This window comes from Mesitornis unicolor, unplaced genomic scaffold (genome assembly GCF_000695765.1).
Source record: "Mesitornis unicolor isolate BGI_N332 unplaced genomic scaffold, ASM69576v1 scaffold11940, whole genome shotgun sequence".
NCBI classification, from domain to species: Eukaryota; Metazoa; Chordata; class Aves; order Mesitornithiformes; family Mesitornithidae; genus Mesitornis; species Mesitornis unicolor.
The window spans coordinates 27855-53524 of record NW_010157620.1 but is presented as its reverse complement, the minus strand read 5'-3'; the positions used below and the strand labels follow the sequence as shown (position 1 = coordinate 53524).

The 25670-nt window shown below is 44.6% G+C and overlaps 1 protein-coding gene across 2 annotated transcripts in view; it reads left to right on the top strand.

Annotated features, from left to right (window-relative positions):
- Window positions 1-23617, top strand: part of CHN1 (chimerin 1) — a 31479-nt gene extending 7862 nt beyond the window's left edge. The window contains exons 2-7 of one of the 2 annotated variants that reach the window (XM_010180760.1): window positions 5364-5448; window positions 16696-16869; window positions 17582-17659; window positions 18821-18958; window positions 19948-20053; window positions 22688-23617. In XM_010180760.1, coding sequence (XP_010179062.1) covers window positions 5364-5448; window positions 16696-16869; window positions 17582-17659; window positions 18821-18958; window positions 19948-20053; window positions 22688-22859 — 753 coding nt within the window. In that variant the 3' untranslated portion in view covers window positions 22860-23617. The remainder of the gene's footprint in view (window positions 1-5363; window positions 5449-16695; window positions 16870-17581; window positions 17660-18820; window positions 18959-19947; window positions 20054-22687) is intronic. The other variant, XM_010180768.1, reaches the window with a different exon arrangement.
- The last annotated feature ends 2053 nt before the right edge of the window (window positions 23618-25670 follow it).

Genomic DNA, 25670 nt, shown 5'->3' with positions numbered 1-25670 from the left:
AGCAGGAATATCATGTGCTGGAATACTGGGAGCAATTGAGACCCTTGTTGCAGAGGTACTATCTAATCATCATAATATATGCAAGGATTACATCAAAGCATTGCCCAGACTGATAGTTGAGTCGATTGACTTCCTTGCTGGTATCTCTTCTGTAGCCTTCACAACCAGGCAGGCTCTGACTGGACCAGGGATGGATGGAAAGGGCATGCCTGGTGGGTGCCAGCGTGGGTGCCTGTTAAAATCAGCTGTGACAGAGAAGACAGACATTAATAATACAGGCTGAGTTCATTGTTTTAATTGAGACTTGCGATGTCTCCCATATCCAATTAAAAGCTTGGTAGAGTCCCAACAGGCAGAATTCAATTGATGGAACTGCAAATCAGGTAGGACCACTGAGCTGACAGCCTTCATCAGCAGTGTCCTGTCATCCTTGGCAATTTGCTGGAAAGGCAGTGTCGCCAGCAGAGCCGTACCTTTGGAGCACCATGCAGTACAAATGCCAGATCCGTGCTGTTAATGCAGGCCCTGGTCAGCTTGGTCTCCCCTCCGAGCACCAACAAGGCATCTGCCCAGAGCGCAGGACACTGGTGGCCCAAGAGGGTAGATCAGCAATGATTTTTTCCATCCTTTTTCTAGTCGATGTTATGATCCCAACACAGATTGTAATGCCTGGATTTTCCAAAACCCATCACTTTCAGTTCAGCATGGAGGTGCTCTGTGCAGAGCAGGGTCCTGATAGAGCGGGCGTTCAGGGAGACCATGGCAGCAGCCTCTCGACAAGGAAGGCTTTTTTGTATACTGTCATAAAGACTTCTGATTTCTGTGTGTGGTGTTGATTCTGCATACCCATAGTTTGTCAGACCCAGCCCCGCTTTCATCCCAGCAGCGGCTGTGCTCTGCCGATCCATCGTGTTCTCTCACGTCACGCTTGTGCAGCTCTTTGCTGATGCTTCCTCACCCTCTTCCTCCTTGCCTTGACAAGTGTTACGATGTCGGTCTCCCACTTACAAATTATCTGCTTAATTATCTGCTGGCTCATTCTTGCCTTTCAAATAGCAGTGAAGGTTAGCTGAACAACTGCCCAGTAACAACTGAAAGGGTAAAAAATAAGTGGAGTTACGAGATACATGGGTAGCTAACTTCAACAGTGACCTTTATGGAGCCTGAGAAATAATGGTGAGAGATCTGCTTGAGGAGTTCACGTTTTGTGGTATAATCTGTCGTCAGAGGCACCGGATCATTTTTTCATTTGGTCCTTCTAAAAGTTTGTCTCTTTTTCTAAGAAATATTTTAATTAAATGCAGAACAAAAAATAAATGAAATTCTGTAATGCATAGAGTTATTAATCACAGGAGTTCAGCTGTTTTTCCCTGTGTGTAAGAAAATGCCTTTCAAACCTAAGGAACAAAACTGTCCTCCTGCATAAGATCACAGTAGTTAAATGTTTATTATACCTTGCTGTGTTGCAGGAGAGTTCAAAATAGGAATGTCAAGGTGTAAGCCCAATGGGAGGCTTTCCTATTAATTCAGTCTTGCAGAGGAACTTGATAGGATTTTATCTATTTTTTTAAGCAGGTATATTTTCCTTTAAAATTATCTAGGGTGGTTTTTTTTTTTTAAATTTAGTATTTCCCCTGGAATTTTACAAATTGAGATTAAAACCAGTTTATTTTTGCTCTCTGCGCACCCATTTTCCACATTCCTAAAAAGTCACTCGCAGTTGAAGCCTTATGAAAAGAGAGAAAAAGATTTTCGGGGTGGGAGTGAGAATGGAAGGGCTGGGAGATATAAAGCCACAGTTGGCAATCCTGTTCTCTCACATTTTATAAGGCAGTAAAATCTGCATATGGCAGATGCTCTTTTTATAAGGGGAGAGAAACCCCTTGTAACTGAAGTCAGGATCTCTGGGATTCTGCTGGATGTGTTTTCAGGAATTTTTCTGGAAACCATGTTGAAGTTTTGAAAACAAGCAAGTCGCTTGGCAGATTTTTAGAATGGGGGATTAAATATAAAAATCAGAATGTTATATTAAACGGTGTCACGTAATAAATGCAGTATTGTTTGCAGGTGCTAGCTCTTGAACCAGCAAAGGGATGCAAACGTGTTTCTTTTTAGCATGCTGCCAGGTCCCACTCTGCAGGATGAAGCAGAATTAGAGGCAGTTCTGACCCCAGAAGACCAATTTTTCACTATTTTCTGGCGTCACTTACCGTGTCTGATTTCATTTCCAGAGATGGTGTGTATCCAGACCGGCGCAGGGTTAGGGCTCCAGTTCCGCTCCATGGTAGCGGGAGGATTAACGCTCTGGCACCCCCGTGCTCTGGGGAAGCACAGCACCGCTCAGAAACCCTCCGAGAGGCTTCAGAGCTGATCCTGCGGGGTTGTGTGCACTGGGGACGAAAGGACACGAAGGTCTTTGGGCCTCCTGATTAATATTGTCAGAGCACCTCCCTGTTGTGTGTCAGATAAAGGGTGAAGCAAGGCAGAGCATTATGGAACATAGGAAAACCTACCCACTTACCTACCCTCAGCTTTTAATTTCTTTCGAGTTTGCAATCACGATAATGGATAAGAAAGAGCACTGTGGCTGGGGCATTGTGAAGCTGAGCAGGCTCTGGATAAATCTAATAGAGAAGTTAATTTCTTAACTGATGATATGGAAAGAGATTTCAGTGTTTGGATGAAGCCTGGATGCATGAGGGGAGAGAACGGTGCTAATGATGCTGAGACAGTGATCCTGAAGGGCACAGTCAATCTCAATCTTGTGAAGGGTGACCAATCCTGCAGTGATGGTAGGGAAGAGGAAAGTCTGTTTTGTCCTTGTCATTTTTAAGTTCATGAGTCATGGAAATTTCTGTGAGGGGTGAGCTGGGAGCCAGGGTAATGTCAGGGGAACGGGCTGTAGGAGACAGGTATTTTTGTCGTATTCAGGTGGATAATTGTTATTAGAAACATAAGAGAAACTGAGCTCATAACAAAATTTCAAGTAAAATAAAAACGAAGTGAAGCAAAAGGTTGGCGTAGCAGATTTGGGATGTGGTAGACCCTGCAGAAGAGTTCTAGGGAGGGTCAGGAGGAGGTGGGAAAGTGCAGACCGTGATGGGGAGCAAGATGCTAAGGAGGGGGGTTCACCACTGAAACAACACCATGGTTTGGTGAGTGTCAGCATGGGAGACGGCCCTGGAGAGGCCAGGATAGGACCCCAGCACCCAGCACCCATTAGAAATGCTTCAGCAAACGGCACATTCAGTGAATTTGATGAATTGAAAATAGCAAGCAGAAAGGCACAGGGTGGTATCATCCTTTTTATTTAGCAAGAAATACTAATGTGTCAGGATTTGGTTTTGTTCTACCAGAAGAAAGAAGCTAAAATGTCAGCATTTCAAGGAACAAGACAAAATTTCCCTTCCTTTACAATCAGAAATACTAAAAAAAACCAAAAAAGAATTAAAAAATACTATTTTGTAAAACGGAGAAGTGTTTTGAAAAGAGATTGGGTTTTGCTCAAACTTTTGCACTGTCATTTCTGTTTCAATTTTCCTCAAAGAGGATTTTGAGAAATATTTTAAATAAGTGGGTTTTGGGGAGGAGTGTTCCTGAAAGGAAGCTTTTTTCACCCCTCCGAAAAGGTTCTGTTAGTCGTGCACAGGCATTAAAGCACAGCGTTTAGCTTGAGGATATTAGAATGTGCTTATTCTGGGAAGGGAAAGCTGCCAAAGACCTGGGAAAAAACCACAAGGCTGGGGAAGGAAGCCAAGAGGATGTGGGTAGTGCAGGTGGGTAACGGAGAAGAAGGTGTGAAAGATCTTCGCGGTGAGAGGAAAAGAGAAAATGGAGATCACAGCTGTCGACAGCCGTGTCCCCGTGTGCTTGGTCTCTACCAAGGCTGCTGGAGCTGCGGGGAGAAGGGGGCTCGTGGAGCTCATCGCACCTTCACAGGGCGCTTGGGAGCGAACACGGCCCCTGTGCCAGCGCAGGGGGGACGTGATGCTTAGCACCGTTGTGCTTCCTCCAGGGATGCTCAGCAGCATAGGGCTGTAAGCCCAGTTTAGCACGGACACGCGAGTGAGTTACCTGGTGAATTCAAGAGTTAACTTTTGAGACTAATGCAGCAATCTACCTCTCTGCTGCTTCATGGGCAGCAAATGCCCAGGAGGCTGCCTGTACCCAAAACTGAACTGCGGTCTAAGTCGCTGTGCGTTGCTCTGGATTTGAGGTGTCAGTTGGGATCCAGCTGCTGGTTCAATCACTGGTGCAGGGGATGCTCACCACCTCAGTCAGGCTGCTTCACGTTCTGCTGTGTGGATGCCAGGCACCCACGTTTCACCCAGCTCCTTCACTCTTCTGCTCCGTGCTGATCCGACCGGGCAGTGCACGTGCACGAGGCTGCTGCTTGCTCTGACACCCACTCAGTGACTCTGGAGAACCGGGAGAGTTAAGCCTAAAGCGTTTTTCATGACATTTCACTACAAATTTATTTCTTTATGATCACCAGTTACTGATATTTTTGTCAGCCTGTCTATTCTGTGTAGAGGCTCGAAGCCTTTTGCGCTGGCAGAGGAAGTAATGATTTTCTCTGCAAAGAATCCTGTGGTTTCCTACAGCAGGAACTTTATCAGAATAAAATCAGAAGCAGCTAATGGTGGCTGCAGGATTTGTAACAAGCATGTGAGCTGGCACTGAAAGCAACGTTGGGTTTTTTTCTTCCTTAGCTTTGATTTTTTTTTTTTCCCTGCTTCAGTGGATTCTTGTTTCCATTTACTAGATTCATTTGGATTTGCAATATGAAGCATTAGTCTGAAAAGAATAATTTCCTTTTAGAGTTATTCTAAACTGGAGAGGCCCTAAATGCATTTGCGGTGTTTCTGTGTATCACTGGTATTTTGGCCTGGCAGGACTCCCTCCGCCAGAGGCAAAATCTTGCAGCCCCTTACGCATTTCACACAGCACCTTGTGGAGGGGAGGGCAAAGCAGAAGACATTTTGAATTGAGAGGTGAACTCTTGCATGGTCGCTGCGAAATCAGTGCCTCACAGCTAAAATCCTGCCCAGACAGAGGGGCTGTGACTGGCCGTGTCTCCTCTGCCCCACGTGGCCTGGGAGGAGACCCCTCAGACCCAGTTCAGCGGCTCCCAATGGCTCGGGATGGAGAGCCCCTTCCCATAGGCCTGCAAGAGCCTTCGCAGTTAAATCTTTCCTACGTTTCTTTCTTCCTTTCCTGCAGCCCTAAAGGGAAGCTTCCAGCAACTGCATGTGGTGCCTTCAAAGAAGAGGAATTCTGCCTTGTTCAGACACGTTGATATTGAGGTCTGTGAAATAGCTGGGTCATTTTCTGTAATTTTCTCTTCTGCTGCTGTTTTCCAGGTGCACACGTTCAGGGGCCCGCACTGGTGTGAATACTGCGCCAACTTTATGTGGGGCCTCATCGCTCAGGGAGTAAAATGTGCAGGTAACAGTCTTTCAGTCCTCTTTTCCTAAGATGGTCCTAATATTGTAACTATTTAATGCGCTGCCTGCTTCACCATAATGCTGTGTGGCAAGGGTCTGGTCTGAGCCCCGTTAAAATCAGAGAAGGAGACGTGTCCACTCTCCTGCCGATGGTTTTGGGTGCCTGTTTCACTAACGTCACTGCAGTGAGGCAGAGCACCTCTAAAGCACTCACTGAGGGGAAATTATAATTAAGGGATTTACTTTTTCCTCTCCTTTCAGAATGGAGGAGAAAATAGATAGATGCGTTGATTAGCTTTGTTTCTTTTACACCACTTGTAAGTATTGGCAGCTGTGAGAAACTCGCCGAGGGTCTCTCTGCAAGGTGGGTGACCAGCAGATTTCACACTGCTGCTGTGAAGCGGGTGTCCAGGTTAATTTTACAGATAAGCCAGCTAACTCGCAGTGTGCCGCAGACCCCGAGTCATGTTTCCTACTTGCAAAGTTAAAAGAAATTAGGAAAAGGGATGCTGAATAAGGGATACGTACTGAAATGTTGCATAAACATTCAGGTGCTGGTGGAAATGTATCACACGCATGGGTGTCACTGCAGACGTTTCTGGGATAAGCCTCTCTGAAGTAAAACAGTTTGACAGTTCTATTGGTTTGATTCTTCTGAAAAGAATGGACAGTCAGCTTTTTTCAAAGGCAAGGATCAAAGCGATCAAAATGGTTTACCGCATTTTAAAAGTATTTTATGAAATTCTAGCAGGCAACCACATTTATAAAAATGGCGCAAAGAAGTGTTGATTTATGAAGACCTGCATATGTTGCCCTGGAAACTGAATTTTCAGGCTAATTTAAGAAAATCTGCTCTGTCTAAAGCTTTCTGAATGCTTGTCTCTAGCAAAGAAGAGGGCTTTTCATCACAGAACTGCAAAATAATAATTAAAATTAAAATAATTTATAGCCAAATGTGATTGAAATATTTTAAAATCCTTCCCCCATAATTATTTGAATGCAATATTCTGTTGTTATCAAGAGACTCTGCGCTGTCTGGGATGTATTAGAGAGAGCAGCTCTGCGTCAAGCAGATTCCTCCGTTTTGGTGTTTAAGAGAAATGCCGAGTATTTTCAGATTTATGTTAAGTAGCTTTGATCCAGAAAATCAATAAAAGCAAACTGTATGAGGGCTTGCAGTGCTACATGGCACTGTGGAATGAACAGGTAACACTGCTTTTCGAATTAAACCCAAAGTGCTCGTGATTTTGCACTGCTTTTTTTAATTATTATTTTAAACTGAAGTAGAGCTGATTTTCTGGTTTTATGCAGATTTTTTTTAAATCAGGAGTTTCCAACAACTTCCAAAGTCTGGTTTTCTTTCCTCCTTATGGGGATGGTAATAAGTATTGCACGTCTTCTATTTTTTCTCCTTGCAATATAGAGGAACATATGTGTATTAGATGACTTCATAGGTTCAGGAACTATAATTAGGGCTTTCTGTCTTGTGTAAGGTTTCACACTGGTGTCGCTAGCTTCCAGTAATTTCGGTGATCTTATTTATATTTAAAAATCCCATGTTGACAACTGCACTTGCTTGCTGAAGCATCAGTGAGGGACTGGGGCAGGGGGAGGCTGAGGTTTCTCGAGCCGCACTCGGGATCGTTGGGCACGACTGGCCAAGATGTCGAGGTGCAGCATCAGCAGCCGGGCTGCAAGGAGGAGCAAGAGAGGAGCTGTGATTTTATTCTCATAAATTTCATAGCAATCAGCAGCTGGGTAGAGGAGAGGGACTCCAGGCAGAGCCCCATGGAGGTGGGCATGGCAGGACAGGCTCAGCAGCTCTTGTCTGACTTAAACTAAGGGTTCGTGTCCTCAGGCAGCGGGGGAGCTGGAGCTGCTGGGGTGGAGGGATGTGTAGGACATCGGCAAGAATAAAAATGGGAGCTAGGTAAGAAGCAGCTATTCACAGTAGGACTTTTTGCTCTGGGTTTTGTTTTGTCTTTTTGCAAATCCGCAGAGGAGGGCTGGCTCATCAGTGTGGCTCAGTCTGCGTTGTGAGGCTTGAATGGTGGTTGTTTGGTGAGAGTTCATTTGGCTGGATTTTTGGATTTGTTTTAGTCCCCTGTTGTTTCATCTGAACAGTTGAGCTTCATGTTTCTTTCTGTGCCTCATCTGCAGCAGCGTCTACCTGCTGCTGTCAGCCTCAGCTGTACAAGCCATCACAGCCAGACGATCTAGGATCTAGATACAGATCTAGGCATAGCGAAGGCAAATCAGAGGTGCACAGATACAAAGGGCGAGGGGTCTTGGTGTGTTGGGTTTTTGGTTTTGTTTGGTTTTTTTGAACAGTGATCATTTTGATTATGAACTGAATCACTTTAATATGGAGACAATGAGGCACAGTAAACAAGGAGCCACATGAGGCCATCGCTTTTCAGAGTAGGTGCGTACTTCAAAAAAATTACAGCTTTTAGCAGGAGGCAGCTCACTTGCATTCAAATGGGATTCAATGCCACTCCAGGGAAATCCACAAAATCTGGTTTGTGATCCGTATAATCATTTTATTGAAAATACCTATGAGCGAAACTGCACTGATCATATGTAATTTTATACTTTTTAAAGCATTTGCTTTTTATGGCAAACAGTTGCACATCTCAAGAGGACTCTATTTGCTGTGCGGAAGTGGTAAGTTTAACAAATACAAATGGATTACTGCATGGGCTGCTCTCAGCCATGTAAAATCCTCTGCTCTGCAGAAGCACAAAAACATGCGAGAAGAGAAGTGTGGGGCAGTCCAAGACTGGACAACAAAGATAAATGTCATCCTTTTCAGAAAAGAGGAGGAGGAGCCGGAAGAAAAAGTGGGACTTATTTCTAATGGCTGATAGATTCGTTTTTGTTACACATACGAGCCAGTCCTTTGAAAAATAATAAACCAGAACCAAACATTCATGACAGTACACGTGCCATAGCAACCAGCGAGGATGCCTTAGCAACCTGAACTGCCTTGACTCCTGCTTTGGTGCAGTCCAGCAGGACTGAATGTGTCCTTCTCCACCAGAATACAGCTTTGAGTGTGTTCAGTGTCTTGTCGGGTTGACTTGTGCATGGTTAACCCCTGGAAGATGGGTTCTCCCTGCCTTATCCTTGTTCAGGTTTTATGGCAGACAAAGGAGGACGAGTACAGCTTTTCCCTTCCATAAAAACGAGAGGTAAATGTAGGCACCGCGTTTGTCACCTGAAGGGTGGTTATTGGTTAAAGTAAGATGTTGGCTGTCATCATGACTACAAAGGTTTTAGAATTAATGGAAGCCACCAAGCACGGGATGACCTTATTGTCTTTCAAAATTAAACCTCGGGTGATGTCCAGGATTTGGAGCCTGTAGGAAATTAATTGGTGGACTTAGTCCGGCTTCTGCTGATGGTATACCCAGAGCAAACCAGGAATAATTCATTTTTCCTTAAATTTTATTTTCTGATCTTTTTTTCATCAAGTTCTTTAAAGACAGATCTGCTTCCTTCATGTGAATCCTTACAATAGACATCTGCCATATTGTCTCAGAGGGTTGTGCTTCCAATTTTTGCATTCTAGCTACAGGCCCTTAAAATTTTTGTAAGATGAGGACTCCTCTGTATGCAAGGAATTTGCTCCCATCTCCAGTGTGGTTTCCTGCAGGCTTTTGCCATAAGTCAAAATGACTGAAGAAGTTTTAGAAACTACAATATCACCAGCTTGTGTAAACACCAAAGCCCAGCAGAAGCTAATGAAGACATAAAGAGTTTACCCCAGCTCAAAATCCAACGCATTTACTTAAAAAGACGTATTCTTAATTACATTCCTCCTACATGAGGCTCCACTGTGCTCACAGGGCTCATCCTATTGCCCAGGATGTGTTCAGGAGAGAAACTGTAACACTATCCAAAGAAACTTTGCAGATAAGCACCAGGGAGTTCATTTTATGAATGACACAAGCATATAACACCCTGTAGCATTAATGGAGGACAGCGTTTATCATCAGAGAGTAGCATGTGGCAGTCATGATGCTGTTAGTGCACTGTCTGAGTAGACTTGCAGACAACTAAAGTTGTGGAGCTGCTGTGTGTGTCCTGACCCCTTCCCCGCCCCGTCAGAACTGTTTAAGTTCCTATATAATCTGCTCCTTCCTGTCTGCTCTTTTGCTTGGTGTTCTTTCCTTGCACGGTGTTTAATTAATTAGCTTCTCTTAAAGGAGAGAATTTTTGACTGTATTTCAGTAATTTGATTGTGTTTTGGGCTGCTCCTTTTAACACCAGGCAGCACCACCTTCAGAGGCTGTACATCAAGCAGCGTTTCCGCTGCCTTGATAAATCTGCTCAGAGGGATCTCAGCCTGCCACTCTTGCAGCAGTTGCCTGTCTTTTGTGCCCCTTGGAGTCGGTAACTTCTCTCTGAAGGACTGATAGAAATGAACCTGCAGCTGAACAGTGTGGAGGCAAACAGCTGCCACTGGCTAAGCCCAAGCAGTGTTGCTGCCAGCCCTGACTGCAGTAAGCCCCAGTTCATTTTCAGAGAAGTTGTAAGTACAGCCTCAAAGCAGGATTGTTTTGTGAATTACTGCTAAACTCTTCAATTCCCCTGTTTCATACATGTCCTTCTCTGGCAATTGGAAAATGTACAGCTGCCTCATTGCCTTTGCTGTTTGTTTTGCCTTGCTATTAAATCCCTTGTGTTGGACAGCCCTGTGTTGCTCCACAGGTCTGTAAGGATGAAGGAGACCGCAAAGGAGCCTCCCCATCCTCAGGCAGTGATTGTGCAGGCACAGTGCTCACGCTTTTAGTGCCTGGAAGAACGACTGATGCTCTTATGACAGTAACTTATCGAAGGGGAAGGCAAGGTGTGCTCATTGGGGTGCCCTCTCTCAAAGTATTTTGCATGATAAGCTCCCATTTTGCCCACACCTGTACCTTAAAAACACATCCAAGCTCCTCCTGAGATGTGTACTCAGATTCTGCTGGTGTCTCTGACCACGTAGGGCACACACAGCCTGAAAAGGGGGCTGCTAGAACAGTCCCTGCCCATCTCAGGCAGGTGGAGGTGCTGTCAGAGGAGATGCGCGCTGCCTGACAGGCTGCTCTGCCAGCTCAGGATCTGGTGGCATTGCTGCAAGGAAGGAGCTTCGAAATTTTGAAATGCTAATCAAGCAGCGGAGCCTTGCTTCAGAGCCATTCCCATGGGGAAGCTTATCTGGAGCTATAAATTCTTGAAACTGTGAGTCCTAAAAGCGGCTTTATCTCCAAGCCCACGCAGACCTGGAAGCCTTGAGCAAGCCAGCGGCCCATCGGGGAGCTGTCAAGGAGGTAGGCAGGTGTCGTGGCAGGAAGCCAGGGAAGTTTTTGAACAAGCTGTGATCGTTCAGAGCTTGCATAAAATCAAACCATCGCCACCAGACGTGTTCTGCTGAAAGAACATTTCACCTGCGTTTTCCAACAGCTTTGGAGGCACAGACATGTATTCTTTTGATTTGGGATAAGGGGTGCTTGGCTTCTTGGATGGGCTTTTTTTCTTATTATTTCATAAGCCCTGATTTTTCTGTAGTATTAGGTAATTTTGTTGCCAGGTAACTAGCTGCCCTCTAGAAATTCCTTCCTAAAGAGTAATGTACCCTATTGTGCATCATAAAGTAGTATGAATGATAGGTTGGGGGAGCATGCACATATTTTTGGCAGCAGTTTTGCCATGGCACTGCTTAATAAAGTGACTTGAGACTCTGGTGGGACCAAGGGTGCTTCCAGATGTGCACTGCACGCTAACACATGGCACGTACATAAGGCAGTGTAGCAGCTGCAGCATTGCCACCTGGGCTGGGACAGGAGGAGGAAGGGGGCAGACCTTCATAACACCCCTCTGCCTCGGGCTTGGAAGCACAAAAATGCGGCATGCAGGGCCAGTGGGATTGCTACGTTCACGTGCGAGTTGGCACACGCTGCATCCAAGGGAACAGAAAACGCTGCTTCCTCTGCTACAGAAAAGAGCATTAAATTATTGAAGGAAAGCTACTAGCTCATGGTTGATTTATGAGAGCAAATTCCTTCCTAACCTTTTCACCCTTGCAAAAGTAAGGAAGGATGCCAATACTTCGTGCCTGTGTAGAAGCCATTGTCCTTGCATGTCGGCTTACCAAGGGCAGCGGCGTTACCCTGCCTGGTGGGTACCGCCGTGGACCTGCCCGAGGCAACCCATGGTGCCAGCTCCTCAGCACTGTGCCTCCCACCTGCCCACATTATCATAAACCCCTCAGAGAGGAGTTTTTCAGAACTTTTTGCAGATAATGTAAATCTACCTTTTAGCTCTTAAAGCTGCTCCTCAGAGTGACAAAATGCGTAAATTTTCTTTGGGATAGTTCAGAAATATAATTAGAGTGATGTATGTAGCATATGGTATCGTTCAGGGGAGCGTGATCAGCAGCCATGTTAGCCAGTAAATCATAAACCAAAGGAAACCTAAAACTGACTAAAATCAAATCAGCAATATAACAAAAAGCGACAGCTAAGTATATTTTAGTCTCTGCAAATATTTATGTGTGCTCATGGGGCGGTATTAACGTACATATATCTTTTGGCTCTGCTCATGCATTAATATGAACACGTTATTTGTTCTTTCAGCCCAGTGGACTAGCATCAGTATTAGCTGTTTCTAAAACACTACAAAACCCTTTTCTAGGCGCCATAGGAAGGTATTGCCAGGCTGGGTTTAAATTTAATATTTCTCATAGAAGTAATATCACAGCCCACCTGAATTCCTAGATCAATATGCTATTAGAGTCAGGGCAGCTTATCACAGACTTTTAAACCTGTCATCTAAAATTACTTCTTTTTTCTTTCCCCCCCTAAATTTCCAAACTTCCTATAAACTCTTGAACTTATGATTGCATTTTTTTTGTTACGTTTGGTATATTTGAAAGGTGGCCACAGCTTGATAGCACTGTGAGAAGGAATAGTAAGCTTTACGTACAATTCTAGTCTTGAGAAATCATCTCTGCATAAGGTAAAATTCTGAATGACTGAAGTCAGCAGAAGTTTTCCTATTGACCTGCAGGGGTTCATGACTGCATCTTCTAAATCTGTCCTGTATTATTAGAGGATTTATCAGCAGATACGATGCTTTAGGGGGATTTCTCTTTAGCTTCTCTCCAAGTGGTATATCCAGCCAGCAAATAAGCTCTGACGAACTTCTGTAAGAAATGGATAAGGTTCCTGGTCTCTTTAGATCCGGAGTAAAGCTGCTAATGCCAACTTAGCTATTCTGGATTTACTTTGCTATAACCAAACATAAATAGACCCTAGATTTGAAATCAAATGAATCTTCTTGCTCTTAACGAACCCAGCCAAATCATGAAGCTCATGTGCAAATAAGGGAAGCAGTCCTAAGCTTCACCACGTGGCAGCACGCAGAGAGATTCAGGATGTGGCTTTCTTGTTCCTCCCTAGTTGATTCTAAAATAATGGGTTTCAAAGCATTCGTGAAGCATCTGCAATGAGAACAGAGAACATTTTTATTTAATGGTATGCAATTTGCAGCATAATTCATGTCTTAGTACCAAGTTAGCCATGCATAGTTAAGGGTGTCAGGCTGGTGCATTCCCAGCGCTCTGTGGAGAGGAGGACTGAGCTCCTGCCATTGTGCTGCTTACCTTGTTGGAGTCAGTAAGACATCATCCCTCATCCTAAGTTAGCCAACATAACCAGAGACAAGTGGCTGAGACGTGACTGTTCTGCCTTTCACCAAGTATTGTTGGCTGAGGAGAGGGGCCCAGCTGATAAGAAGCCCCGCATTGGTGAGTTTCAGCTTCTTTATTGGAAAAAAATACCATTTTTCTATTGCAGGCTCACTGACGTTTCCTAGCAGTATTCATTGATGTGGAATTGCTGAAGTAAGGTGCTCTCCTACACCTATATAAGAGGCAAAGAGCCTCGATTGTTAGGAGGATACTGCGCAGCCCAAGAATACTGAACGCAGCGCTCATGCATTTCTAAGCGTAAAGTAGCTGAAATATTTCTAGATTTTTAAATGTTTCTCTGCAGTGTTTGTAAGCCCTTGAGCAGTGGGCTGGTGCATAAAATCTGATCAAATGCAAAGGAAGAACAAATGAGACAGGAGAGAAGTTGACTTTTGCATCTGTAATTATTATTTTGGTATTAATGAGGTCAGATCCAAAGCCCATTTGAATCTATGGGATTAGCAGTAACACAGTTATTTTCAGAAGCAAGGTTTTCACGTTGGAAGCGTCTGTGTAAGTTAGGTATTTTAATGAGGTGAGACTTTCTTGTATATAATTAGGAAGGTCTCAGTGAATGCTGTAATTGTTTTAGGTCATATATAAGATACTTGGAAGCATGTTTTTCCAATTTTTTTGTACATTTTAGTCTTAATTGTCCTTGGATTCCCAGAATCATAACTCTGAGCTATATTGGGTCTGTGTGAAGCAGCTGATTTGCACTCAGAAAATCACTGATGAGTCGTCATGAGTGAGACACTGCCATTCCGCTCTTGCAGACAGCATTTTTGACAGACGTACCAGAGCGTTTCACGCACGTTGGAATAGGTGCTTCTTGCAGCAATTGTAGGGATTCTGTGTGTAATAATTATATTTGCATTTTTAAATACTATTGTTGCAAAGTTAAGGTTTCAACATAAAGGAAATGAAGAATTAAGATTTCCTGTGTGGTCCTAATTTGCTTCCCTTCTGTGTCTGCATTAAGATGTTGCCTCTAATTATTTGACTACTCACTGCTTTTACTCCACAACTCCATCTTTATTCTGAAAGCAGAATGAATGGTATTTGCTTCACAGCACCTTTTCAGTGTTTTGTCATCCTATTAAAAGTACTGGTCTTACAATGGCACAGTATTCAAACCTTACACCGAATGTGAGTGATTTTTCCTTTGTATTTCCACAAATATTTAATGAATTTGTTTGTGCAAGCCCCAGAGGAGGCAAGAACAGTTTCTCCTTCCCATGTACAGCTGGTGAACTGGGATGCTACAGAGTTCAGGTCACATGCTGCCAATGAATTTGGGTTCCCTATTTAAAGCACCAAGGGACCTGGTTTTTCGAAGTTCAGACAAAGTGTAGCTCTGGTGATAGATATTTAAAGTGTAGGTGCAGCTCTCCTTGCCTGGACTGGCTGGCGTACTCAGTTTCTTCCTTCCACACCCCAGAACCACAGGTGGGGTAGGTGCTGTGCATGAAGAGGTGGTGTGGCCATGCACCTTCCAATGAGTCTTAGAGCACTTGATTAAGTGTGGGATTTAAGTAAGTGCTCGGGCATAAGCAAGTGCTTTGGCTGTTGCTGTTTCGTCTCTGTCACAAATGAGGCAACTGCAAACAGGGAAGGCACCTTCTTCACGCCTGGAGGAGCAGTGGTTGAGCCTGGGCTCCAGGACAACCAGTGGCTGGGGCTTTGGGAGAGGGCTGTGAGGCAAAACAAGCCACCGCGGCTGACCAGGCTGGGCCCCCAATGCTTGTTTGCAGGGGCTCCCGGGTATTGTGTTGCATGACTTTGCCCAAAGTGGTGTTCACAGCACAAATTCACAACCAGGTGGGAAATTCAGCATTCGCAGCTCCCTGTCTCGTGTGTTAACCGCTCCTCACGAGGAAGGCAGTCCCTCCTGCACAGAAATAGCTAAAGAGAATTTTAATCAGCCATTTCATCTGGATTGGGATCTGTGCAAGTTGTAGTTGATTGAAGGTGACATGCCGAACTTTAATTGCAACCTGAGGTTGGGTGTTTTCTGGAGGATCCTAAGTGACAGAGCTGGGTGCTTTCCTAGCCTGTTGAGTGAACAAAGTGACTGTAGCAGCAGGCTGCAGCTGGCTTAGTGGAAATTAAACTTAGCGATGGATTCTAGAGTTCACTGTTTTGGGAAAAACAAAGTCAAATAGTCTATGGAGCATTTAATGAAAAATACAAGTATTGGCAAAATTGGCAGGAATTAAATACAAAGGGAATCTATATGGAGGGATACTCACTACTGCAGTGGGAGAGGAAAGTACGGCTTTTCAGCAAGGCGTTGATCCTTCAAGATCCTATATCTCTTAATTCTGCAGAGGTCTGGAGGACTCCATATCCCAGTGCAGTGAGCTGGAGAAATACTTGCAGAGCTGGACTCTTGGTGTATACCGAGTGCACGGTGGAGCATGGCAAAGGCCCTGGTTGCAGCGTGCCACCCGTCCTGCTGGTTGCTCTTTCTTTGCCAGTACCTTGAGTCTCCATTGCAAAACATGAGGAACAGCAGTGAAAATGGAGTCACTGGGGGCTGCCCTGGGCAATCGTGTTGATTGCCGTGTGTGCTTAGCTTAAAGCAGTCTGTATTGCTCTTCCCATCTTCACTGTGTGGTTGGTGGTGTTTTCCAAGGTTCTCTTTCCCAAACGCTGAGCATTACGTTTTGAGTGGTTTCAATTAAGTTTCACTTAAACTAAATCTCATTCTCAGTGTATTTACAATAAAGCTGTGGAGTCGTTTGTTTATGTTTAAAACAAAACACAACAAATTTTTTCGTAAGTCATTTTAAAATAGAATTAGTTTGGTGCCTGCCTTTTTTTCCGCTCTGTGAAACAGCATCAGAATTGTAGCTGCTGGGACTTAGCAAAGCCCTTTGTCAACTGCTCAGTAGCAAGAATCCACCAAACAGCTTGGTGACCCCCATGTCTGATTTTCGGCTCCCTTCCAAGCAGGGCCCTGTCACTAACAATGTCACTAGCAATGCTAAGCTTGGGCTGCCACACCTGGCAGGAGCGTAGGGGTCCCTGAAGTGGTTGGAATCTTGAGGCTGCCTTGCCAACGCACGCTACAGAGGGGCTGTAGCCTTCTGAGACCCGGTCCCTACCTTCATCTCCCTCAGGAGGTGTCTTAAGCACTACAGTTCAGCACTACATTAAAACTGCGTTAGGAAATCCACAGCAACTTGGGAAGAAAATTGAGATCATGATAGCAATGTATGTAATAGTGTTGGGGAGCATAACTGAGCCTTAGATTCAAAAAACCGTATGGAAAGTTTGTCGCTTTGTGTTAGATCTTCTAGGGGTAGAAGAAATGTCTCAGGTAGAACATCTGTCTTACTTCAGGTCTGTCCCTGCCTCACGCATCTGATGGTTCGGGGTCTCAGCAGCTGTAGTAGCTGGGAGATCAGGTCAGATCCTGCAGGAGCTGTTCGTACTCTGCAATACTGACCTCAAGATACAGCTTCACCAGACATCAGCCTAATAATCTTTTCCTTCTTCTCTCAGATTGTGGTTTAAATGTGCACAAGCAATGTTCCAAGATGGTCCCAAATGACTGCAAGCCAGACCTGAAGCATGTCAAAAAAGTGTACAGCTGTGACCTTACGACGCTAGTAAAAGCACACTTCACTAAGAGACCAATGGTAGTAGATATGTGCATTAGGGAAATTGAATCTAGAGGTAAGGCACAGTTAATGGACTTGCGTTGCTTTACTGGTAATCCCTTTAGATTGATCTGGGTCATCTGGGTTTCCGCTGAATGTATGGTTGCTCAAAACAGATTCGCACAAGACAGTTTATGACTGCCAATTACCCTGCACAGCTAATACTGTACTTTGCATTATTTCATGGTTCATAGCCATTTATAATTTTTATCGTTTCTGCTAGAAACTGCTTAATGGACAGTTACTGCTTTATAGTTATATATTGGCACCTATCTGTCCAGCAATATTTTTATTAAAAAGCTTAAGTGACTGTGATAAAACAAAGGCAGTTAGTATTGATGTGTTTCCTCTTGCTAGTTCCCCTAGCCCACAGTGAGTATCCTTTCCTAGAATTAAGAGTATTTGTTTTCATTCTGAAATAATGACTGAACATCAACTGTGCTAATCTTAGTTATTTTAAAATCAGTTGTAATTGGTTTAATATGTTTCTTCAGCTCTGAAATCGTTTGCGTAAACATGATTTAGTGCTGATATAACAAGGTAGTTAATGCAAGGGTCAGGGTTAAGAGGCCAGGCTAAGATTTCATTCTGAAAGAAAAGCCTGATAAGGCTTTTAAAATGTGTCTGCTCTTTCTGCCTTGAATAAAGAACCTGGCAAAGGAGGAACTGGATGTAAGGAAACTGTAAAATTAAGACTAATTTTAATCTTGTTAACGTGTTTGTTGCAGGTCTTAATTCTGAAGGACTGTACAGAGTCTCAGGATTTAGTGATCTTATCGAAGATGTCAAAATGGCATTTGACAGAGGTACAGTCTTTCCAGCGTGTGGGAACTTTATGCTGATGTATTAAATATACAGAGTCCTTCTGCACAGCCTCCGTCTGTCTCATGCTCCACTGCATCAGTGGGCTGAAGGAGTCCAGCGGCTGTGCGAGCAGAAGGGAGCCTCCCCATCAGAAAAGCGTATCAGCTCCACTTCGGCCTTATTACCAAAATCTGCTTTTCTCCTTCCATCAGTATCTGTGCTCCGGTAATGATGTGCACAGGAAAGGACAAAGCTTTCTGAACTACTGCCCTAGTTTGCAAGTAAAACTATGCTCAGGGGGATGGGGGAGCCATAGCGGGCAAGTGGTAAAGTGCCTTAAGAGGGCTGCGCAACTTAAATCCATCTTTCTGCATGAAAGCTCCAAAATAATAAGATGAATACAATAGTGCAAAGTTTGAATTACTACAGTCTAAAAGAAGGTCAGTGAGAACAAACTCATCTCTCTGAGAAAAGACAGTGGGAAAATTAAAGGCTTTCCAGCTGCAGTCCCCCTGTCCCAGTAGAAATCAAGGCCAAAATCCATGCTGGAAACTCTCTCTTGTTTCTCTGGAGGACTGGACCTGTTCAGACAACATCTGCCTGCTCTGCAACGTTAGCAGGGCGGGGATGCACTGGAGAAGCCACATTCTGGATCTGTGTCCGCTGCGGTCAGGAGTAGGTAGAAGGCTGCAGCTAAATGGTGAACACATGTTTTTCCTATGAAATGGGGCAGCTGTGGACTGAGTTGGTTTTCTTGCTTTTACTTTTTTCCCAGGCTCCCCTGATTTCTCATTCAGCGCTGACAAACGTGTTGTTTGGTAACGCAGCATGTTCAGAAATAGCTAAACTTCCACACATTTCTACAAGATGGATACTGCTAGATCAGGCAGGCAGGGGTTTTTCCCCAAAAAAACCCTGCATTTTTTTTAATCATTTGAAACAAAAAAGGATAGGTTTCTTTGTAAAATACTTGAGCTTTTCACCCTGGAATCATGAACTTCAAGCCCCAGTAACTCTCTGCTTTGCCTCTGTTAAAAGCCAAAATCTGTAGTTGTGTTCTTTTTAATAATGTTTGCTAAAGCAAGTTTTTATTTTCCTTTTGAATGCTGTTTTACATCTGTTTACATTTCCAAGGCTTTAATGTCAGTGCCTTCTCCACACAGATGGGGAAAAAGCTGATATTTCTGTGAATATGTATGAAGATATCAATATTATCACTGGTGCACTTAAACTGTACTTCAGGGATTTGCCAATTCCACTCATCACGTATGATGCCTACCCAAAGTTTATAGAGTCTGCAAGTAAGTATAACACATTTTCCTCCTGGTTTTCATTCTCAGCCTTTTCGTCTCCTTTTTGTGCAGTACGTGGCTGTTCATTTAATAGCTGTCCCATCAGCTGCTACCCTGGGTGCCCTATTTAATAAGGACTGCAGGAATAAACATGCACTGCACGTTACAACGTGACCGTGTGGTGCTTTGTGATCATGGTTACATTTTTCTTGGCCTTTGTCACCAGGAATTTCAAAAATTTTCTTCACACATTATGAATTACATTGCTTTGTATGTCTTGCATGAATCTCTGGTACTTGACAGTGACATTTAAAGCGTGTTGAGTTTATGTTGCAGGAAAGAAGGTAATTTATGAAAATGTTTAGAAATAAGTTGTTCTAGGGGTGTCCATTTTGAGCATTTTCATAAGCTGATGAGCACTCCTCCTAAGGCCACCTTCAGGGCTCACCTTGCAGACAGTGAATCTCCAAGCACAGCAGTGAGCCCAGCTGGAACATCTCTCCCAAGCATCCTGGCTGCCTGAAGCATCTCTGCAATGTAGCATCACACCTGGAAAGCAGTGAGGTAGCCGTGGGTAGAAGACAAGGGCTGGATGCTGTCCTTACTGCTCCTCTGAAGAAGGCCCTTTCCAAATAGTCTTGGTCTTTCCAGCCAAAGACGCTGATAGCAGAGTTCCCAGTACCTCCTGCTGTCCCAGGGTTGCGCCTGTAGATCATTTGTGCAAAACTCATGCAGTCAGCAGGGATTGCCAGGGGAATGAATATTTTATAGTAGGCTGCAGGGAGTCTTGCGGTGGAGTGCAGTTTGCTTTGGGGACTTTTGTTTGTCCAAAACCAGTCATGTCCTGATGGTGCTTTCTTGCACCTCTTCAGACAGGCAAATCCTAGGGTTAGGGTTAGGGCTGTGAGACCTTATCTGCTCTGCAGGCCACCATTGTGGCCTTTCTGTGTGTGAATTCTGGCTGTACGTGTGGTGCCAGCTGAACATCTGTGTTTCAGAAACCACCGATCCGGATGAACAGCTGGAAATTCTCCATGAGGCGCTGAAACTCCTGCCGCCTGCACACTGTGAAACGCTACGGTATCTCATGGCACATCTGAAGAGGTAGGTGGGCTGGCTGGAAAGAACTCTAAGCCAAACTCATTTTGAACAAAGTCCATGTTAGGACCTCCAGAAAAGTCTGGGCAAGGCCTACCAAATCCTGGAGGCAGACAGCGGTGAGGAACAGTAGTCCGCACAACAGTGAATATCTGCAAAGCACTTCAAGGAAATAAGTAAAAAAGTCCACAGTTTTCAAGCACATAAATAGTCTGCCTAACAGATTTGCTCCATATTTAAGGTTACAGAGAATACGTATGGTAAAAAAAAGCCATTGGTACCTCTGAGAGTAATAAGCCACTCTCTGGGCAAAAAACTAATACAGCTTAATGGCTACAGATTGGTGTCATTTTCTGCTACGTCTTGTCTACCCTGGTCATCCCTGACCCCCTAAAAAAGATGGCACACACTAGGCTTGAGCTGAAGCCAATTAGAGACAGTGTTAATTGGCCCTCCAGCCACACATCTGGTGAGGTCTGCCAGACATTCCTCATCAGCATGGAGTCCCTTGCTCCATCTGCCTCCTCAAAACCGTAGGAGCATAAATTCTGTCTAAGGTTTCTCCTGCTCCCTGAGACATGATTGAAGCTGGTCAGTAGGCTGAAAAATTGTTAGATTGACAGAAGAATGTCCAGTACAACAGCACAGGTTCTATTTATTGCTGGAAAGCAGGGAAAAAAATCAGTGTGGCATGTTAGGGTATCCATTTTAGTTTCTCAGGTAATGTGAACTTATTGTCAATAAATAAGAATCATTCCCTTTCCTTAGAATAGTGCTTTATTTTAAACTCGCTTCTTTTTGCCTTTTATAGTTCTTCTACAAGTAGGAATATGTTGAGTCTGCTGAGGGCCTCAGGCAAAATTCAGCTACAGGGTTTCTGCCTGATTTGTCCATTTATTTCAGTGACATTTCTAATGGATGTTTTAGAACAGACGCAGGGATGAGAGACACGGGAACAAAAAAAACCACCTTACTGCTTGTGAAGTATGAAGTAAATTTTTCCTTACGCTGTTCAAGCGTAGCTGTTGCTGCTCTAGTGAGCAAGTTGCTTTTGCCATTGTACTTCTGGTACAGGCAAATGAAAAGGTAGAAGGGTGACAAAATTCACTCCTTTTTAAACTTCCTTTTAATACATTTGCTAAAGAGAGCTGTGGTGCTTGACGGGCTGTTGTCTTGCTGCTGAATTCAGGTAATCAGATACAGCTCCTTTATCTGGAATGGTTACAGAGTGAAGACACAGCAGCTTGGAAACATCAGTCTGACTTGTTTTAAAATAAAAATTAAGGCAGAAGGGGAAAAAAGGAAGAAAAATGGGGGGGTTTTGTGTATCAAAGGATTTGTTCGTGCCATGCAAGGTGCCACAATGGTGAAAAGAGAAATAATTTACCAGATTCTTTCAGTTGCTGTCCTTGGATTCTTGGTTGTTTCTGAGAATCCTTATGGATTCTTTAAACCACAGTGTGTATCAAGACATTTGCATAATCTAAATTTGTTACCTTCAGCAAGGCAGTTCACCAAGCTAAACCAAGGCAGAAGCTGAGGCTTCATGGCAGGTTTGTGTCTACTACATCCACTGCAGTGGGCAGCGGCGATGGACACGGTCCATGCCAGGGCAGCCCAGGAGAGCACAGACTGCCCCTGAGCCCACATTAAGACCACCCCATGACCCCAGAGACCTTGTGGTTGGGCAGCAGTGACACTTTGGCATTTGCTGAGCAGATGTGTTTCTGCAGTAGCTTCGGCAGAGGATGCCTCTCCTGTAGGTAAAATTCTTGGGCAAATGACATTTCTGGAGATGGCCTGCAAACCTGCCCCGCAGCAGGGGCTCAGCCCACAGCTTTGAACAGGTCGGATTCCTGTGGAGCAGCAGAACAGGACCTCCCCACCACCTCCTCTCCTGCAGACGGGAACCAGGCGACAGGAGGCTTCCCAGAGCTGGGGGCTGGGCTGTGAGACAGCTGCTAAGGACCACAGAAGAGGGAAGGGTGGCAGTGGGCCCGTCAGGGCACAGGTTTAATGACCTGCTCAGACTGCCGTGCAAATGAGGTTGCAGTGAGACCCTGGTGGTGCTTTCAAAGCCACCCCAAAGTGATTCTTCACTTTTTTTTAGTACACGCCACAGGACGTCATTTGTCTTGAAGAGGAACTAGGGCTGCAGCTTAGCACGGTTAGCATGTAGTGCCTAAGGGCAGGGAGTTTGCATGTGATGTGCTTCACCCCCATTGCTGTCATATGCACGAGAGAGGAGCAGTGTGACCACATGGAGCCGTGCCCCCAGGGAAACCTGGGCAGAATCCCACCTGAGTGGGCACACAGCACATCTCCAGCGGCTGTACGGCCTCCGATTTGTGCCGCTGTAAAGAGCAAAAGCAAAATTGTTCTGATTTGTCTGAATTCACCCCTCGCCACAGAGGACTGATCCCTCTCTGTGTGCGTGGTGGGAGGACAGAGACATCTGATTCAGTGCACTCACACTGAGTGTTTCACCCAGCACCTCTGTGTGTGTCCTGCTGGAAGCAGCAGCCTCTCCAGGCTCTGGGGAAAGGCAAACATTCCTGTCTAGTTCCCCTGGTTTTCAGGCATATGCAGGCGTCGTTTGGCATGGAGGGAATGTGAAAAAACACTGTCCTTTTTTTACAGAGTAACGCTCCATGAGAAGGAAAATCTGATGAGTGCAGAGAATCTGGGCATAGTTTTCGGACCAACTCTTATGAGAGCGCCAGAACTGGATGCGATGGCTGCATTGAATGACATCCGTTATCAGAGACTTGTGGTGGAGATGCTTATAAAAAATGAAGACATTTTATTTTGAATATTTTGGGGGTTTTGTAATAAAAAAAGGAAGCAACAGTGTTCTATGGATGAAGGAATATTTTAAAGTAATTTAATGGCTCTTGTCGCTGAATTCCATATTTGCTAGAGCTTTCGATGTATTCAGGATACAAATGAAGGAACTCTTTGTCGTTTCTGTAGTGCCATTCAGCCGATGTTGAAAAAGGTTAACACATACTTTCCAGTACTAGTAATCCTGGGTGTTTATCATGTTCAAATGAAAAACAAAAAGCCTAATGCTATTGCATGATTTGCTCCCTGTTCTCCCTGTTCTGGTGAGACTCATTCCATGAAGAAAACAACTGAACTGGTGCAGCATCTTTGTTCTGGATAGTTTGTGGTTGTAATTCAGCATGTTTCTCCGTGTAAACCTGTTGTGAATTTGCTTTTATGTTCTATGTAATTGGTTTCTGATACTAAGAAGAAGGCCGACTTACGTGAAGTGGAGCCTCTGGCAGTTTATTGACATTTCATATCATTCTCTGCCACTTTTGGGGCCGATTTCTCCTTGGGTTTCTTTCAGTTTTTCCCATCATATAGGAATTTGTTTTTAACAGAAGCAAAATGTGTACTTTAAATGTTACTTTAAGTAATTCTCCATGATGTTTATGGTGGTTGCAGTGAAATCTGCAATGCTGAGCAGTGTTCCTTTATTATTATTGCTATTTCAATTGTAATTTTGTATTTTTATCTGGCATGCATATATTAATTTATTAAATTTTGCTTTTAGAACTCTAACATTAAGCTATTTCTTTTTACTTAATGGGCGTGTTTCAAAAACACTGTTTGTTTCATTTTCTACACTGGCACTTCAACCTTGAACAAGCTCTGACTCAAAAGAAGTGAATTGGTGTTTCACCGGTTCTGACAAGACCATTCTGATCTGAGTGCTTTGGAGACTGACACTTTGCTAAAGTTCCCACAAAATTACTCTTCAGTAGAAAATTTCTTTCTTTCTTGTGCAAGATGCCTCTTGAGAATGCTTCAGAACTCTTAAACCAGCTGCTACTTCATATTATATATATGTGTATAGTTATAATTACCTGTATGTGCACTGGAATTGAGGTTTACCATCATGAAGTGGTAGCTGCCCAGAGCAGATGGATACACCACTGAATTTCCAATGCAGAGACATCCCAGAGCGCTTGCTTTGCGCTTTAGTTGTTCAGCGCTGGTGCAAGTGCTTTGGCTGCTCTTGCGAGCGCGCTTCTTCCCCGTGGAAGGAAAATGACCAAAACTTATGAACAGTTTCTATGTTCTCTCTGATAAAGCAATGCCTAAAGAAAATCACTTGTTACCAGCCTCGCTGTGGCCCCTCTGATGGAGACACCCTACGTGTTGATGGTCTGTCCCCAGGAGCGCTTCCTACCCCGTGCTAGCAGAGCAGATCAATGGCAAATGGAACATTAATTCAATTCAGAACTTTCAAGGAGTGCTTTGAAGCCTAATTATTTTGATGAACAGTGGAAATGTCTTGTTATCAAGGAAAGCAGAGCCTCGTGGCATAAGAGCAGGGTAAACAAGGAGGGAAGTGAGGTGCAAGAGTGAAATAGTAGGTCCCAGAAAAGTGGCGTAGCTGCCCCTGATGTGGCAAAAGTCCCAGCTTGAAAGGCTGGCAGTAAAAGAAGGAAAAAAGGAGAAAGGAGTGAGTGTGGGACCTGCAGGAAAGTAAGACTTAATGAGATGCTAGGAGTGGGGAGTTGCTTGCTTTGGGCACCTTCCCCAGGGCCAGTCCCAAAGGAGAGCAGCCAGGTGAGGATGCTTGGGCAGCTTGGGGGTTTTGCCCTTTCCCTCCTCTCAGGCAGTCAACATCATCTGGAGAAGGAGGAAGAAGAATAAGAATAAGAATAAGAAAATAAGAATAAGAATAAGAATAAGAATAAGAATAAGAATAAGAATAAGAATAAGAATAAGAATAAGAATAAGAATAAGAATAATCTCCTCGCAATTGCAAGCAGCTGTGCTCCTTTCCTGTGAGCAGCAAGGTGCCTCCCTGTATCCCACTCCTTCCCTTACATGCTCAGCCAGGAGACGAGAAAGTGCTGCTCTCCTACAGCTCCCATGAAGTGGGGAATGAAGGATCCCAGGAAGGAAAGCGTGAAGCTGGGGGTAAGCACATGGGCAGTAGTGTTCTGGGCCGGGGGGCTGCTGGAGAGGCAGAGTGGGGAGAGGTTTTTGAGACACTCTAAAATTTGGGGTTTTTTTAAATCTCTGCAGTACTAAAAGTGACTTGCTGTTATAATTCCTGTATTAATTACTGCACATTATCACTTTATTTATCCCAGTGAACAGACACAGCTGGAAAATTATGTCTCCGACCACAGCCTTGCGCCCCACCCCCAGCCCAAGAGCAGTGTCCCATATGCTTCCCAGTCACATCTGCCTTGTGCTCTCCAGCAGCCACATATGTTCACCACTACTTTGTTCCAAGCCAACTCCTAAACATACGGCATTTCCCCCCGCTGCCTTGGCAGCGTTTCCTTGCTCCTGCATTGCCTAATGGCCCTGCCTATCCCAGTCCTCCAGCCCTCCATCGCTCCTGCCTTCCCTTCCAGGGCGGCTCGCAGAGACTCTGTGGCTCTGGCTGGCCCTTTGCAACCTCCCATCGCTGCAGTCGGCTCTCAGCTCCTTGACGTGGCAGCACTCCTGTGTCATCAGGTCTGTGATCATGAAATGGGAGGTTTTTTCTAAATAACGCTGGCAAGGTTTTGCACGCAGGCATCTGACACGCTTGCAGCACTGCGGCGTTTGCGTTGCTCGTGATGGGCTCGTCCCCACCACCTAATGCCAC